The sequence below is a fragment of the Lepisosteus platostomus genome, chromosome 9 (genome assembly GCF_059453375.1).
Source record: "Lepisosteus platostomus isolate fLepPlt1 chromosome 9, fLepPlt1.hap1, whole genome shotgun sequence".
Taxonomy (NCBI): Eukaryota; Metazoa; Chordata; class Actinopteri; order Semionotiformes; family Lepisosteidae; genus Lepisosteus; species Lepisosteus platostomus.
Window position 1 is genome coordinate 7,091,532 of NC_142619.1, and position 18,222 is coordinate 7,109,753.

Here is an 18,222-nt window from a genome sequence, read left to right on the forward strand (position 1 = left end):
TGTCTTAAACCAAAGTATTCTTTACTCAGGAAACCCAAGATCCCTAAAAACTCTCGAGTAAGGTTTAAATATGGACAGCAGCTCCAATCATTTCTCTTCCCCAGATGATCATGAACTACTGTAGGCACTCTCACCTCGCACAAGTGAGAAGTTCCATCTCTTCTCCTCTTGTGGTCTAAGCCTTTTCTATTTTCCTTTTCTTGATCTCATCTTACATTGTGTGTTCCTGGATGGTTGACTCTTAGTTATGTTTTGCCATAAACAATTAAAGTAAACTTCAAATGCTTCGCAGACTCTGGACTCCCTACATCTCAGCAAACATCACTTCAGCCTTGAAGCCTGAAATGTTGACATTGGCAGGCATTACAAGCTTTACTTAGCTTCTTAAACACCTGTCTCCTACTGTATTTCAGCCTGTAACAATTATATATCATTGTTAATTGTGTAAACAACCTTTACCAAACTGAATAAAGTTGGTTCAATTGTATTGGTACAATTTGAAGTACACCAAATGAATGACTTTTTGAAAAGATCCATTTTTAATGTCGCTAAGGGACTGGAGTAGCGAGCTCTTCAAAACTATCACCCATTGTGCACAGTCTTGTCTTCTGTAACATTAAGAAGTACTGAATCATCAGATTTTAGATACTAGATTAATATCAGATTTAGATTAAGAGCTAGAAACCATACACAAATTTTTTGTAGGAACCAGACAGACTAATGTATGCTAGGGTGTCATTATAAAGAGCCACTAGCATGATGTACAGTATGCCATATAGTGTCACTAAATAGTTTTTTGGAATCTCATCTGCCAAACTATTCCCACAAAACCAGAAAGACGTACTGTAGTAGTGACGTGATCACTGCAAAGAAACAATGACATGCATTGATGTACAGTAGTAGGAGACTTAGTCACACTAAAAAATAATGTTTATTTCCTTCACCATTGCGTGTAACCATGCTGTAGAGAGCCTGGGATCTTCTTTATTTCATAGGACTTTGCTCGACACCAAGACAGTTTGGGATACGCTCAGTTCTCAGATCTATATCGCTTTAGCAGTTGAATTCCCTCAATTTCGGTCTTTTTATTATTAGTGGTAGGAGGAAAAATAAGGTCTTGGGTTTGAGCTAATAGTTCTTTCATTGGCTTTTCCCTTTGGGGAAAACTAGGTCGCACAAAATGAGAAAGGTGGTCCAGTGGTACTCTGCTATATCTGTCTCTTCACTTTTGTTTTACAGCTGCAAAGTTTTAGTTCTTCAACCGAGTTTCTACCAGATTTGTCTGAGCTACTGATTCTGCTTTTTCATTCAACTATTTTACTACTTTTCATAATTGCTCAGTTACTGCCAATTTTCTTACTTTGTATTGTCTGGTTTTAACATTTTAGGGGCATAATCTCAAACAGGTTTGTTACTGAGAGTTAATTCAAATATTCCAGTCTTCCTAGATTACCACACAGTGACCCCCAATATACAGTAGACACTTTACACTAAGTAATGCTTATTAGAATATATACTGTACCAACTTTCCTTGATTGGTTCAAATGATTGTATCATGGTGATACTGTATCAATCTTTCACAGTATTTCTAAAGAGAAAACATGGTTGTTAAAGCATTCTATTGTTACATTCTGGAATAAAATAGAAACATTAGTGGTATATCAAAAAAAAACCAAATGCAATGTCAGTAAGGAGATTTATTAAACGGATTGAAAAGCAGACATACCAACAAAAGATAGAACTCAGTGCTCAAAAGATTCCAAGTATAATTCCTGTGCAGAATGTTAGATAAGATCTAAGTGATTTATAACCGAAAAATCAGTACCCTGACCAGAGGTGCAAGACTTTAATATTGCCCTACCTATAGGGAATAACCCAAAATCTGGTGTAGCCTAGAGGCAGCACATGCCCAGCTAGTGCAGGGAGACCAATTAGTTACAATATACAATATGCACCTCATATGAATGCCAGAGCCAATGGGATAAAATAGTGCAGAAAACTGCCATCTAGAAATATTATGATTGTATAGACTATGTTGCCACCAGATATGGACAGTTGCACAGCAATCTCCCACTGTGGGAGTAATTCTGTATCAGTGTATAGTAACAAAGGAAGTGATTCATCATGGTAACCATAAACAGATCATTTGCTTTGGATTAGCTGTATCAATAAAACAGCATCACTGGATTATTTTAAACACTAAGGTATTCTCCATTAGAAGAGACACCCATAGCTGACAATGACTATAAACCATGACAGCAAACACATACAGAATCCAGCGGAAATCTCAAGCCAGAGGGCAACAAAAAAAATAAGTCAGGTATTCAGGCAGAAACAGAATTGAGAAAGAGTTAAAAGGAAGTTCCTAACTGATCATGCAAGCAGCATTAGTGCTCACAGGTGACAGTATGAAGAAATAAGGAGAAAGACTGAACATCCAAAACAAAACAGAAAAAGTAATCAAAGAATAAGGTGGAGGTGTAGCAGTAGCAGCCAGAGCTCACTCGCCTGCAAACCAGAATCTGCCTTTTAAAGTTTTTGTGCATCATGAAGGCAGTACAGCCTTGCCTTTCCTAGAGTGATCCCAAGGTTCAGATGCTACAATGCCAATTGAAAGTAAGAGCAAGAGACTCAATTGCAGGACTGTTTAAGCATCATCATAAAACTCATAAACAGCACCATAGTACCTTGTACACCTCTTTAATACCAAATAAAATAGATTAATTACTCCTGTGTGAGAATGAGCTTTTTTGCACCCATCACCAATAATCAATTAAATAACTGACATCCAGTATGGCTATTTACAGTAAAACAATTATGTGCCCTTGGAAGCAGCCTATCAGTCATACATTCAAGTAATTTGTTCCTTGCCATGTCATTTTCATACATTCTGAATACAAATACATTTAACAGGTGAACTCTTACTCTTGTCCTTAACAGTTTGTTTCATTTGTTTTTACTGTGTTGTGTACAAAGGCTCAAGCTTAGGCATTTAAGGTAATACAGCTACCAAGCTTTGACTATTAAGTTCAATTCCGCTTGAGCAGATTGTGGTCTCAGAATGCAAGTTATTCCAAGCCGTGTGTGAGCTTAGCTGGATTAAATATAGACCCATCTGAAATGTACTTGTGATTCATATGCATCCGAGTTTTAATAAATGAATAATTGAGGGTAAGTGTTGTGTATCATTTGTGCTTAGACATCATTGAAACAAAAAATGAGCACAAGTAAACAGAATAAATCAAGCACAGATTGCCTGCTTTGGTGATCAGACGTTCACATTTAAAACAAGTGTTGCAAGCGTGCTTCTGTCACATTTAAAGCCACATTAATATGACAGTGAGTATTCTGTCAATCAAAACTTTGCATAAGATAACAGAAATAGAGTAAAGAAAGATGTTCATTTTTTTACTTCTTTGGGTGGACAGCAGTGCCTTATTCTGTAAAATTCTTTATAAAGTGATGTAGAGCATCCCTAAAACCAGGAAGCACAGACCAAACTCATCACAATGATTGACTAATAAAACTGGCAAACCCATGACAAGATTGGTCCATAAGAAAACTCTGCACTAGAGATCTTAATGAACACCTTTATTAGTCCGTCATGCTTAATGAAAAGCCATCTTATCTGCCCGAGATGTTCAAATATTGCTTTGGCAGCCTGTCTAGGTACTGTATATAGCCGCCACTACAGATACCCATTGACCCTTAAGAGTTACTCAAAGGAGCCTTGAAGTGCAGCTATCACAGAGGTTTAATTTTGTAATCGTCTGGGTTCCAGCTCCATTCAAATCGATGAAATATGATAGTCTCAATTACCATCTAAAGGGGTGGCTTGAAACCTAAAGCAAAAAACAAAACAATAACCCTTGGCTATACAGATTTCCATCACAATACACGTTTTCTATTTGATGAAGGGCTTGCTCATTAGCTTGTGACAGTCCACATGGTTCTTCAAATTGAAAGGTACTGTATAAAGTATAGCCAGATAGGAACTTTGAAAACTAGTCTAATCGGCTCACTTCTTACTAATTCCTTGACATCATGATCCTGAAAAGATGCTGGAGCTGTGAGAAGAAATGATAGGCAAAGTACTGTACATTTTCCTTCAATATCTGTTCTCTACAAGAAAAAAATCTGAATCACAATTTGGGTTGCTTTGGAATTGTGAAACTACACATACTAAAAGGTCAGCAATGAAAACTAGTTAAACATCTATGCTTTTCTTATTTGGTGTTGCAAAGGTTGACATCCCATCTTTTATAAACAGACATCAAAATAAGATCTACTGTATCAGCTAATTATGGGTCTGAATATTAACTGGATATTGCCATACTGTAACACTTGGGAAACAACCATCTACTCTAGAGTAGATTATGTTCAACAGCATGACATACTGTAAGTAACTGGCTAATGGGATGGACCAGTGGCTCTGTGGCTAAGGATCTCCGCCTGTGACTGGAAGCTTGCTGGTTCAAATCCCGCAGCCGGTAGAGGAATCCTACTCCATTGGGCCCCTGAGCAAGGCCCTTAACTGCTGTACAATGGCTGACCCTACACTCTCACCCCAAGCTTCTCACCCTCCCCGTCCGTCTCATGGAGAGCAAGCTGAAGTATGCGAGAAGACAAATTCCTAATTCAAGAAATTGTATAGGGTTAATAAAGTAGTTATGTTAATGAAACCGAACTGCAGTACATATACCTTAAATAAAACACTGTGCTGTCACCTCAGATGTTCTCTAGTCAACAAGAGAGCCAATCAGCCTCTCAGCTGTGAATATTGTAGCTTTTTTTATAGCCTTCAGATCATATTCAAAGCTACAAACATTCTAAGGTGGAGAATTTCTTCCTGGGGTTTCTCATGGTGTAGCCACTGCAGTCCAAATGGGACAATGCAGATAGATCATACAGAACAGAAATAAAGATGGAAGTTCTAGAACAGACCACTTCCACATACTGTACACTAGTTACTACCAGTAGAATTCATTACTTAAGCAGGAGATGTTGCAACTATATCAATGTAGTTCAGGTGGGTAGCTGCGTTGGCATACATAGGCTGCAAAGGAACAAGTAATAGGTTTATCCTATGCTAAAAAAAAGTTTTGGCCATGGAGCCTTCTTCAGGTGTGAGAAGGACAGGGCAGTAAGCAAAGAATGTAGCATAGAAGAACAAAAGCTGAGAGAGAGGAGGAGCGAGAGGCGGGAGCAGGGGACAGAGTGGCTAATCAGGTAGTGTGAAGTCAGGATAGGTGAAGAGGTGTGAAATGAAACCTTATGCTTCTTTCTGTATAAATAGCCACCTTACATTTTTATAAAAAATAGTAAATTTCTTATCCCATGGAAAAAAAACCTAGCTGCTCACTATTTAAACTGTAAATAGCATTAGGTCATACAATGATTTGTAAAAATTACACTTTGTCCCATCCAGAGTGTATCCTACTTTGAGCTCTTTGCTTGCTAGGTTAGGCTCTGGCTTTCACGCAATCCTGTACTGGATAAAGCAATTTAGAAAACAAATGGATTGACCTAGCATTTGTACAGTATAATGTATATAATGAGTTGAGATTTCATGAATGAGACCCAATAACATTCTAATGAGTGTAAGAGACCTGCCTTAAGAAGAGGTCAGTTTAATAGGATTAAAATAACCACCTAAGGGCAGCCCTGGACATGAACACAGCTCAATTAATGACAATGCTACTTCTGTTACAGTAAACAAACACATTGTTTACACCTGCCCATATTAGCTGTAACCTACACCGAGCCCAGTAAATGTGACCTATAACCTCAGTAAAAGACTACAGGCTATTTAAAAAAAAAAAACAGATCCTATTAAATTGGATGAGCTTGCATTAGAACATGTTTCCAATTCAATGTAGAGGCTCTATAAAAGAGAAGACTAGATATGACCTTTTCTTTTTCTGCAATGACTCTTCACCAAGATCAAACCTTTACTTGACTAAGGAACCATAGAACTATAGAATAATGCAGTGTTTATTTAATTGGACCATGAGTTTCAATCCCAACATTATTCTCACAGACTAGATTCATAGCTAGAAATATTCGTAATGTGTGACTAGTACACTATACACACACACCTGACCAACAGTGGTGATCACGGTTAGTTTTTCCCCCCCCCCCGATCCTAATGACCCATACACCTGTTGGTATTTGTTCCAGTCCAAACCTCAGTTTGTCAATCAAACCCTCCAGTGACTTAGTGTATTAGGTCAAGTAAGATTCATTTGAACTGCTTGTGCTCAGCCCTTAAACATGTAGGAGCTTTAACCATTGTATTTTGTAAGTGAAATAAAACCCCCAATCTTGTGACTCAAAACAAAATGCAAATATTCAATGGAAGCAACTTCTTAGATCAAGCAAGGATTCAATTACCTAATGAAAGTGGGATGGAATGAAAGCCAGCAGGTGTATCACCAGGACCAGGAACCATTGTTCTAAGCTTAGAAAACACATTTATTCCTGAATTTTGGGAGAAGCCAGACATGTCAGCTGGTTTCCATTCCTCCTGAACTTGATTTACGGACTTGATTTGAATTGTTCACTTCATTTGTCTATTAACAATTTCCAGGTTGTTACTCACTGAGGATTTTAGGTTACCTAAAAAAAAAACCATGGTCTACAGTTACAGTATCTAGGATCAGGAGTGAATATTGGTCCAGTAAGAAACTTAACGGGATCACTATGAATGTTTTTTAAAAAATGCAGGAGTCAAAAGAAATGGTGACTGACGGCACTATTTGAATGTTGCATACATGTGGAGAGGAACCACCAAGTTTACAGAGTATTTAATCAGGCTGGAACAAACGTTTACACTCAATTTGATGTAATGATACCTTTAATAGCTCCCCATTTTGCAACACTTGAGGTTTAGCAAAATGCTACTTTTCTGCTCCAACAGATTACAGCAATTTAGAGTGATAAAATTAGAGACTTTTCTGAGGACATTGACAATTTTCCATCTTTTAGGGGACCTTTTTGTTCTTTTCACCTTGAAAAATATGGACATGGATCATTTCTATGAGCTACGGTCTCATTTACAAAAATAACATTTATCAAAAAGAATGGCATTGATAGTAATACAAATTTAGTTCATAAGAAGTCCAATATAAGAGTGATTCTACATTCTTACCACAAGAATGAAAGTGGGGTATCTTTGAGCATTTGACAACTGCACTACAGAACAGAACAATGTTTTTTATTCTTCATGCAGAAATACTATAATTCTATGACAATCTTCAAATGGAATTATAGGAACTTTGTCACATTAACTACTAATCCTACTAGATTTGAATTCTGCAGGTCAACAAATATCCTTTTAGATGTACAGTAGGGATTAGAAAGAAACTAATAATGTTAAAGGAAGTAACAATCCAGCAATTATATTGGATTGGTAGAATGCATCAGATTAGCTGCTGCAGCACTTGACTGCTCATGCATAGTTTCTTGAGTTTATATGATCTTGTTTTTGATGATTCTGATCAATGGGAATTAAAGACTGCTTAAAGCATCCTCCAGGTGGCTGCACATTGGTGGGGGTGGTGGTGGTGGAGGGGAGTCCCCATTACCTGTAAAGCGCTTTGAGTGGAGTGTCCAGAAAAGCGCTATAAAAGTGTAAGCAATTATTAAAAGGCAAATGTGGATCATTTTTACCCAAAAACAATTCTTTAATAGTTTTTGTAGTATTAGGCAAGTCTAGTGAAGGCCTTAGGCAACTTGTTAATGGTCATAATACACAAATTTCAATTTTCCATTTTAACTTTCTATTTTGCAAAGCAGTATAAGGGTGGGAGTATACAGTATATTGATTATACTTAAGTACAAGTAACTGACTCATGTCAAAACAACCCTGCAATTTTAAGTCATTCTAGTTTAATTTCCTCATTTGCTCTACAACCTCCAGTTCTTTTCACTGAACTTTGTCTTGAAATGCAGTTAATCTCATACAAATGTAAGTTTCATTTATCAATTAATTTCACTTTTACCTCAGCACTTGGGCTTTCACATTTTACAAAAAAAAACACCAAGCAAGGTATTGAATACCCCACAGCACAACCAACTTGTGACAATAAGTCAAAGTGATAAGTGCCATGTTTGTTTTTCTGAAATATTACAGAATGTCTGTAATGGCAGAGAGAAAATGAACACCTGAGGTTTACTTACACTGTAAAATGATACAGGAAGCATTTCAGTCCACTCGGTCGCTCAAGGAAGTTGTAGACATCCCCCTGCATGCTAGTTTTGGTCAGGTAAGGATGGTGGAAGTGCTTGGGAGAGTAGTTCCTGCGGAGCTCACTGGCTGATGAGCACTGGCTGTCGATCTGGAAGGCTGGGTCCTTTGTGTCCGTCTGCGGGCTAGAGGGAATGCCTGATCCATTATTCACCGCAGGGTCCTGTTCCAGTGAAACAGGAGAGTACCGCATGTCAGCAGGCTCCCTGCTCGTCTCCGGACTCTGAGCATTTCTGGAATGGCCATTGGGGCCCGTCACTTGGACCGAGAGTTGAGCTCTGGTGCTGCCCGCCTTGTTGGAGCCAACATCATACATGGGGAAACCCTCCCCATCTCCCATGATGCAAGGATTAGGGAAGCCACAGAGTCCTTGTCAGGTAGATTCAGTTCAGAGGAAACCGGGGCCGAAGTTTCTCACTTTCGCCAACAAGTTGCCTCTGAGAATACAGCAGGAAGAAGTCCTTTTGTAGGACATGGACTCTTCAGAATGTGTCACATGCCAAAAACACACTGTGTTCCTAGAGGAAGAGATGCACAATGATTACAGATCATTAAAAGAACCAAAAGCTGTACATCCTATTATGACCTTTATGGAAGACAATATTGTATTAATACATAATTATTATAATTACAGTGAATCTGTGCACAGATCTGACTATATAAACTAGTAAATTTCACCTGTCAGCATTATCACCTGCTAGTCAAAGGTTACTTACTCAGTCACAAGACAAATGCTTTTATAAATTGTTCTAATAGCAGAAAACACCAGTGGACATGTTCAGATTGCTGATGCTCATAACATATTGGAACTGCTTCATTTCAAAAGATGACTATTTTGCATAGTTCTTTGAATTTTTTTGATAATTTCCAGTTGATCAGATTAAAAGAAGGGAGCATAACAAGCACTGTAGTTTAACAAATGAGAAAATTGATGCGATTTGCACTCAGACAATTATCACAAAGGGCTTTTGGTGACTGACAGGCCAGCACCAGCAGAGACTTCAAAAGACAGGCCAAGCTTGAGTTCACACCACCTCACTTGAGATCACTTCGTGTTAGTGGTTTAGAACTTAAAAATCCACTCGCTGCGTGTTCCTAAAATACCGAGTAATTCAAAAATTGTAGTGCAAAAGAACCCACTTGGGAGGACCCCAAATTGAGATTATCAAGAGCCCCTCACAAAAATCCCTCTTCCGTGCGTCTTGGATGTTGGGTGGCCAACTGCAATAAAATCCTTAGTCCACAAAAGTTGATTTACAGCACAGGATTGTTATAAAGCTAAGATGTCTAAGACAGTACAATAAATCCCAAAGACAATCTTTCTACGAACTGCTATACGTGGAGTTGGAGCCTTGTTTTAATTAAACAAGCTCTTAAAGGCCTACATACAGAAATCACAAAGACATCAGTACCTTACTAACAATCACACCTCTCAAACAAAAACCATCGTGGATAAACATTTGTTGTTTAATCCAATTTTCTAAAACATACCTGAGGGTAGCTAGTATATATTTTATGGAGTATAGTATAGACCATCTCCCCACCTCACAGCTACATGGCACCCTGGTGTTTCAGAGGAAGAGTAATTGGATGTCCACCAGTTACTCCTTAAAGAACATTCAACCTAAGCTAATGTTTCAGTTACATTCTCTGCTACCTTCCAGCCTCACCAATAAATACTCATACAGTATAAACAGCACTACACACCAGCAAATATATACAGTAGGCTTTTCTTTGTTATTCCCATCTGGATAGTAGACTTCTTCTAGTAGCAAATAGACTAATAATTCCTTACACTTATGGTATATACCAGTTTTCTGGACACTCCACTCAAAGCACTTCACAGGTAATAGGGACTTTCCTACACCACCAATATGTAGCTACCACCTGGATGATGTGATCACAGCCAAAAAGCACCAGTACATTCATCAGCTATCAGTGGGGAGGAGAACAGAGTGATGAAGCCAACTCAGAGATGAGATTAAGAAGCTATGATTCCTAGGGGCCAGGGTGAAATTTGGCCAGGACATTGAGGTAATACCTCTATTATTTTAGGGAAATGGCCTGGGATTTTAAATGGCAATGGAGAGTCAGGACCTTGGTTTTATATCTCATCCAAAGGATGGCACCTTTTTTACAGTATAGTATCCCCATCACTATAAAGGGGCATTAGGACCCACATACAGTAAACCACATGGTGATTGCACTTACTGGTCCAACTAACATCTTTTCAAGCAGCAACCTTAGCTTTCCCCGAAGGTCTCCCATCCAAATACTGGCCAGACTCACATCTGCTGAGCTTCAGTGGGTGCAAATTGCTAGTTGCAGGGTGATATAGCTGCTGATAATTGTCCAGGATTTCCCCAAATACCATACTGTAAAACAACCAACCAAGTGCTATTGCTTTTGGTGAGGAACGCGCTTCTCCAATCACTGCTGAATATCCTGCAGGGGGCTTCACAGCCTGTAACATGCATGACTCAAGTCAGATGTGTAGGAAGACTCCTCCTACACAAAAGTAGAAATGTTGTTTGGTATAACAAAAATGGCTCTTCTGAAATTAAAAAAAACTTGAGGGAAATATTCCCCTGCCTTCCACAACCACCTCAATTTCTCAACTGAAACTACAGTACTTCACAAAAAAAAAAAGAAGTTGGCACAGGTACTGCACCAACTGGGAATATGATAGCCCTGCACTAGCAATCAGCTGGCATGCTTTCCTGGCACCTATGAGCACTGTCCTTTTTGGAATATATTTTGTTTCTGGTACTTTCCACAGCCCAGATTTGTGGAACTAGAGACCTGCCTGTTTATTTCTGGTAATCAGTAACAAAATGTTACATACATCACAAAAGTTTCTGATGTATGAGGGCAAAAAAAAAAATACATTCTTATGCTTTTGATTTTTGAAGATTTGCAAGTATGGGGTATGTTCTCATTCTAGGTAGGGATGGGTATTTGGAGTTTTTCTAGGTGCCTACCATTACCTACCCACAAAAAAAAAATGGTTCCCAAAAAAACAGTCTCATATTCAGAAATTGTGAAGGGATCCAACCAATAAAAGCACTCACTCTTAATGCTGGTTGTGCTCTAGGTCTCAAACATTGAAAGTTGAAGTCTGGGTCTTGTCATTCATCAGCTGTGACCAGGATTCCCCAGGTAGAGAGCCTGCAGGGGAATGGTTGGGATTAATCAGGACCCTCTCCATTCCTGGTGACACAAACTGCTGCAACTTCCTGGGACTCTGCAAGCTTTGCAACAACTTCAGTGAGACACACATGCCCCCCCAAGTCACTGCAGAGCAATAGGAAGAAAACATGCAATTGACTATTCAAAAATTGCTCAACACAAAAGAAACTTGTTAAAAATAAAATGCAAAGAAATCCTTGGCAGCTGTTCTACTCCCTGACAAAGAAGTAGAGACTATAATCCACTAAGGAGTGTGTTCTTGATAATCCAGTTCTCACAGCTGAAATGCAACCTAAGAGATATTGCCAAAAAAACAAAACAAGGAAATGACAGTCTGCAAAACCTGTCATTTAGGACTATTTCAGGCATCTACAAATCAAGGCAAATTAAAAACAAAATAGCCAAAGAGGGTAGGGGATGGATGGGAGTTTTGTAATTTTGTTAATATAGTACTTGAAATTGGACTACATTTAATGTACACCATACAGAACAGGCTCTTCACTTCTACTAAATGGAGCAACAACATACAGTATGTATTATAGGGGTATCAAAGGAACAATAAATCAGTTTTGATAGAGAAGATAAAAACTGCATTTGTATCTCAGATGTAAAACAGTATTCATCCCAATTTAATGCAATATCAAATTATTAAACTGCTGAAAAACTCCAACTAAGTTTTTACGATTAATCTAGAAAAAGCTTTTATATCTTATAGAAATTGCCTTCCGTTTCTCCCAACTTATCAGCGGGCCCATTCTGTATTGAATAACCTGGATCAATTGTGATAGTTTTAACATCATTGTTATAAAAGGAGTCAATGGTATAATACAACCCAAATAATGAAGACAGGAATACTTCATATACTGTATGATGTTTGTACTGTACAACAAAGATCAAAGAGGTTTAATGGAAGTATTTTTTAGCCTGACAGGATCAGACCCATTTATGCCTACTGTAATGCGACAATCCTTAAGTGCACAACGAAGCAAAACTCATTCAAATATAAGAACCAGGATGTTAAGTTAAAAAATAAAATGTTTGTAAAAGGCCTGGTAATTTTTTCTTGTAGTCCCTGATTTATCAAGATCACCACGAATAATGTTTGGATCAATAAGAGACTTTATCAAAACAAGTGGTCAATCGTCATCCGTTCCAGTGAATTATGTAAAGTGCACAAAAACGACTTTGTAAAGTCTGTTTTTTCCCCCCCCCCCCAAACACTACGCAATGGCTCAACAAGACAAATGGCTTGTTTTTACTGTACTACTGAAGGCATAAAGGTAATAGAAACCAATTTTCCCCTCGCGTGTCTGTCCTGCAACTTGCCCGTTGTGATGACAGCTAACGGCAACACTTTCTTTGATATGTATTCGGTTTCTTCTCCGTATTACACGCGAAGGACACCCTGTAGACGAGATCCATTTCCAACAGGGATTCCTTGGAAACCGTGCACGATTTTTGTTGTTTTTTTTTTTTTACAATATAAGTGGCTGTCAAACAATCGAATACAATGCCCCGATTAATCAGCAAGGTTAATAAGCACCAACTGAAACAAAGAAAACATTTTTCCATTAATCTACTGAAGTGAAATAAGACTATCTTGACTTCGCCACAGTTATAGAATCATGTAAAATATAACAAATGGCTGCTATACCATGGCTTTTCTAGCACAAAGTTAAATCAAAACCTTCCCATTCCCAACTTTACCCTGATACAATAGCATTCTTTCAAAACTAAATTGTCTACAAGCAACTTACAGTATGAAGTTCTGAGAGGGAAAATAATTTTAAAATCTTTATAGCAGTATGTAGGAACGGTTTTTGCCTTTAAACAATTGAAAAAACCAATAACAGAAATACCCATAAACACATTTGGATATGACTTTTTAATTGAGAGGGTCACATCTACTGTAAGATGTTCCTCGATGGAGATAGTAGTTAACTAAAATTTTACTAGCTACAGATATCAATGGTTACCGATTTCGAGCAAACCGTTGTATTATCGCCAGTACATACTGTAGCGTTGCCCAAATGCTTTCTCGTTAAAACAAAGATTAACCGGTTCTAAGTTCTTGTTTATTTCGTTTATTCGTGCTGCAGAAAAAATAGCGGTATACTAGCGAAATAACCGTATCATGTCAATCATTTTAAAATCAAACGAGTTTTCATTCCAGGATTTATAGCTCGCAAACAATATGCTTAAAACTAAATCCCCCGTGATGTATTTGATGACGTTATGCGATGGATGGTGAATGCAAGATTAAGATGAGTTAACTGGCAGTGAATGTATTCTCATCTTTGAATTAATGTAAAATCGTGTGTGCCACTAGAAAAAGCTAACTTTACTAGTTCACGAATTAATGCTAAATGAACCGGATTGTAGCTTTATTTCGGTTGATTGGGTTTTTATAGTGAATTATACTGTACATTAAAAAGTTTGAACAAGGCACAAAGCGAAACGTGAAAAACGTATAAATACTGTATACCTGCACACGTACTGTACGGTAATTGCTCAAAAATTACTGTATATCACATCAGTTATCGCATTTTCTTAAACGCATTATATCCACATCTAAGATATACAGTATAAATTATTAGAAAACGGATTTACCTTCTTCCGTGTCTTTAACAAATTCCGGAGGCTGAAAACATGATTCGCCTACCGCAGGAACAGGACAAGACTAAACTGAGAACGGGAGAAATCATCAGTTCAGGACCGTGGAGAGCGAAACAAAGATCATCCCAGGCAGTCTTCGTTGTATACACTATCTCCCTCCCTCTCCTCATGCGGTCTCTTGTGTAATATTTCTATCTTCTAAATCAGCAGCTGCTGATGTTGATAAACGTTAGAGAACGCATGCGGACAGATCTTTTCAGCGCGTTGTGTTCGTACCTGATGCATCGAACTACTGTAGGAAGCTGCACAGCATTTCATTTTAGTGCTTATTGGACATTGCACCCGTTTTGTCTGGTAAAACTCGTCGAAATGCTAACTTTAGGTTATAACTACAGGCGAGTCACTGTGTACCACAGTTTTACAAAGACGAGTGCGCAATTCTCACAATAAAACGTACGTACTGTATACAGTACCATCACCAGCTTCGAAGTTTGTCACGGGCAGTTTATTTTGGGGGGCGAATTCTCTATTTTGGTTAACTTCCTTTTCTTAACCTGCAATCTTTTCTGATGTGCCCAGCACATTGTAATAGAAAGATTATCTAGCGAGATACTGTAGCTCTCCAGCTCATTTGATAGTAGCTAACTGATGTGAGGATTGTTTGATCTCATGCAACCAATTTTCTTATTCCATGGAAGCTTGTTCCAGACCCCAACAACCTTGTAGTAAAAAGCACCTTCTGTCTTGGGGGTGGGGGTTGCATACAAACTACTTAAAAGCCTCTTTTTAGGAGTGACATGTACAGTAACAACTGCTGGACCACCCTTGGAGAAAACCTAGAATCCCAGTTCAGTCCATTGTTGTGAATACATACCCCAAATGCTTTACTTATAAGACATTGCACTAAAACCATGTCAATAATGTACTAATGCATGCTTTACAGAACACCCCTAAAATCATACTTCTCTTTTGGGTAACATGGATACAACAATTGTACTGTACACTATTCTATGCAAGATCTGTTACTTTGTAATAATTAAACATCTTTTGACTGATATATACCAATAGTGTATGCTGCTTTTTTAACTTCTCATTGTCTAAAATGTCAATAATTACTTACATTTATGCAAACTTTTAACCCCAAAGGATCACAAAGCACACAAGGGGGGATGCTTGGCAGACTATGTTCCATAGCATAGCAGACCAGGTAGATCCAGGAGGAATTATCAGTTGGGAACTTGAGTTGAGTTATCCTGGACTTACAAATTTAAAGTGGAATTGAACCACAACTCTGGTGTTAATACTCTTATTTTTTCCAAACATTGTCTTGAAACTTTGACTACATCGGGGAGCTGAAGTTAACATCTCATCAGAAAGGCAGCACCCTCCACAACAATGCATCCTATCCACATACTGGGGTACAGCTAATAGGAATTAGGCCCCAAGGAAAGTTCTCACCTATGACAGCAAAACCTCCAGTGGCAACAATGCTCCCTATGGCACACCCATCTAGTACTGATTTTGTCTTGCATTGACGTACCTAGTCAAGCAAGTCCCTCCCCCCCTAGCAGCTTTTTCAAACTCAGGGCTTACCATTGTACAGCAGCTCAATTCCACTGGGAAATCACTTCCTTCTCTGCACTCTTTCCTATTTTACTTAACCAGTTCACCATTCCAGATACTGAATTATCACTCTGACCCTATTGCTTATAGCATGCAAGAGGGTCTTACGAAGAACACCATCAAGAGCCTTCTAAAAATATTAAGGAAACACACCACATGAACTCATTCTATCCACTGCTGTTGCTGCTTGGATCCTAATTCCAGATAAATTATAGGTGCTTCCATAGACTTGCATGCAAAGAGCAAAGTCTTTGCTACACTTCTATGGGTAAGTGCTCCAGTTCAACAGAAATTTAGGTTTTTGGGGATATCTTAAGATATTTCTGGAACAGTTACTAATCTAAAGAAGATGTTGTCCATAAATCTCCAAGGTCTGATCAAATTGTTTTCAGACACTTCAGTAACTAGTACTTCTACTGCTCAAGTTAATAGACAAATCTTCCTTTACTCATCCTAACATGTTAATTTCCTCTCTGCTAAACATTTTGGTAAAATTGACAATACTGCAGTTATTTCCTTTATGCGGTCCAAGAAATAAGCTGCATGTTATCTCAGAGACGCACCACAGAAGTTCAAAGGATTGTTCTTTTCCCATTTCAAAAGTGAAAAACGGGACTTTAGTTTTTTGCCTCTTAAACCTTCTAATATTCTTTTGTTCACAGTCTGTCCATATGTTAACTATTGCACATGCTGTTTAATCATTGCATAAAGTGTTTTTCTCAATATATTTAAGTTATTTAGGTTAGTGCTATTTGAGACCAATTTACTTGATGAATTGTAGTTTGTCAAGCACCATATTCACAAGCCAATGACACAGAAAAGGTCCCAAACTGACTGTTCTGGAAGGGAGAAACTTACCAGAAAAGAAAAGGCTGATGTCAATGGCTTATGACTAGTTATGGTACTGTAACAACCCTGGGTCACACTACATTATGTTCCTTGACCAACCTAACACTACCAAAGCACAATCTTTCCTTTGTGTGTCTTAACAGTTGTGCAAGAGAAAGAGGCCAGTTTGGAACCCCCCTGGGATCATAACTCACTCGTTTGTCTTTTCTCAGGGACAATATGGACCATTTCCATCTGCTGAACTAGTCTCACACTCAACCCTCATTCTGCAGCTTTTAAATTAACAGGCCATACCATGGGGCTGAGGCCTCCTCACACTACACTGCAGACATTGCCAAGAACTCAGAATTCATAAAACAGGTAGTCTTATCAATAAGCTGCACGAGTTCATTTAAGCAGGACCTACAGTATTTACATCTTGTCAGTGTATGCAGACAAGAAAAGGCAAATGCAAGACAGTTAAATTGTGAAACACATAGGGAAGACCTGATTTAAAATATTACAATTAATATTCTAATCACATTATAAAGAAAGCTAATTCTGCTGGCAACAAAGAAGCTAGAGACATTTACTGTACTGTTCAGGATCAAAGCAATAGCCAGATAAGAGACTCCAATCATTACATATTTTGAACAGAAGACTACAGGGACACCCAATTCAAGTAATCAAAATCTCAAAGAAACTAGCAGAGGCAATACAACACACTCAGACAAGCAAAATATAAACTAAAGGTTACAAGGGGAGTTCAAGAAACTGCTAGATAACAGCCGCCAAATCAATTAGCAATAGTATTAGCAATTAAATAAGCTATACTGCAGTCATGTTACCTTTTGTGGGCAGTCTCCATTTGCAATAGCAAGGCTCTGGGTACCTCCACACATAAGTCACTCCATACTCTGCTAGACCTTAAGTTTTGGATTGTTCATAACTTGTTTAACCCTATACCTAACATAAGGCAGCTAACCATTCTTAAATACCTTCTTACACAGATGCTACTACCATTGCTATTAGCTACCTACACCCCCCAAAAAAATACTAGCAAATAGTTACCACCCAACACCCCTTATATACAATAAATAAATCTACCACCCACGTGAAAATTCAAACACCCCAGGCTGTTGGTCAATTAAGCACTATGTGAAACTATTAGTATTCCGTTTGGGCGACTACGGGTAGACGCGTGTGGAACTCTGCCACTCCATTCTCACGCTGAATTAATTTCACAGCAACAGTGTCAAAATAGATACAAATATTAAGAAAAATTACCGATCAAAATGACTCTGCGTCGATTTCAGAGATTTAAAATAATTTGTGGATTTTTTCATATTATGTTCTTGTTTCCCAAAATAGCCTAAGGCAGACGTGTGGTATAGTAGTTAATTTTAGGGAAGGTAGAGGTTTATATTTTTCCTGATGATCCATAAACGGTTAGGCAAAATAAGTTACTTATCACTTATTATTTAATTATTAATAATAATGTCAAATTGTTTAGCTCACACCTGAAGAAGGCTTCACAGCCGAAACGTTGGGTTTTCTCGCTTCTCTTTTCAGCATGGAATAAGCCTATTACTTGTTCTTTTGCATAAGTTAAACTTATTTGGCTACTTCTATTCGCTTTCCTTATTTTATTAAGTCGTGTACCAGATTACAGGCGTTTTGAAGTGGGTTTGTTTAGATTTTAAAGAAAACTACATGAA

General features: G+C 38.1%; 1 protein-coding gene across 1 annotated transcript in view; it reads right to left on the reverse strand.

Annotated features, from left to right (window-relative positions):
* kcnq1.2 (potassium voltage-gated channel, KQT-like subfamily, member 1.2) overlaps positions 1–8,760 on the reverse strand; it is a 286,806-nt gene extending 278,046 nt beyond the window's left edge. The window contains exon 1 of the mRNA XM_088646719.1: positions 8,182–8,760. Within this exon, the coding sequence (XP_088502845.1) occupies positions 8,182–8,588 (407 nt within the window). The 5' untranslated portion in view covers positions 8,589–8,760. The remainder of the gene's footprint in view (positions 1–8,181) is intronic.
* Positions 8,761–18,222: the final 9,462 nt, after the last annotated feature.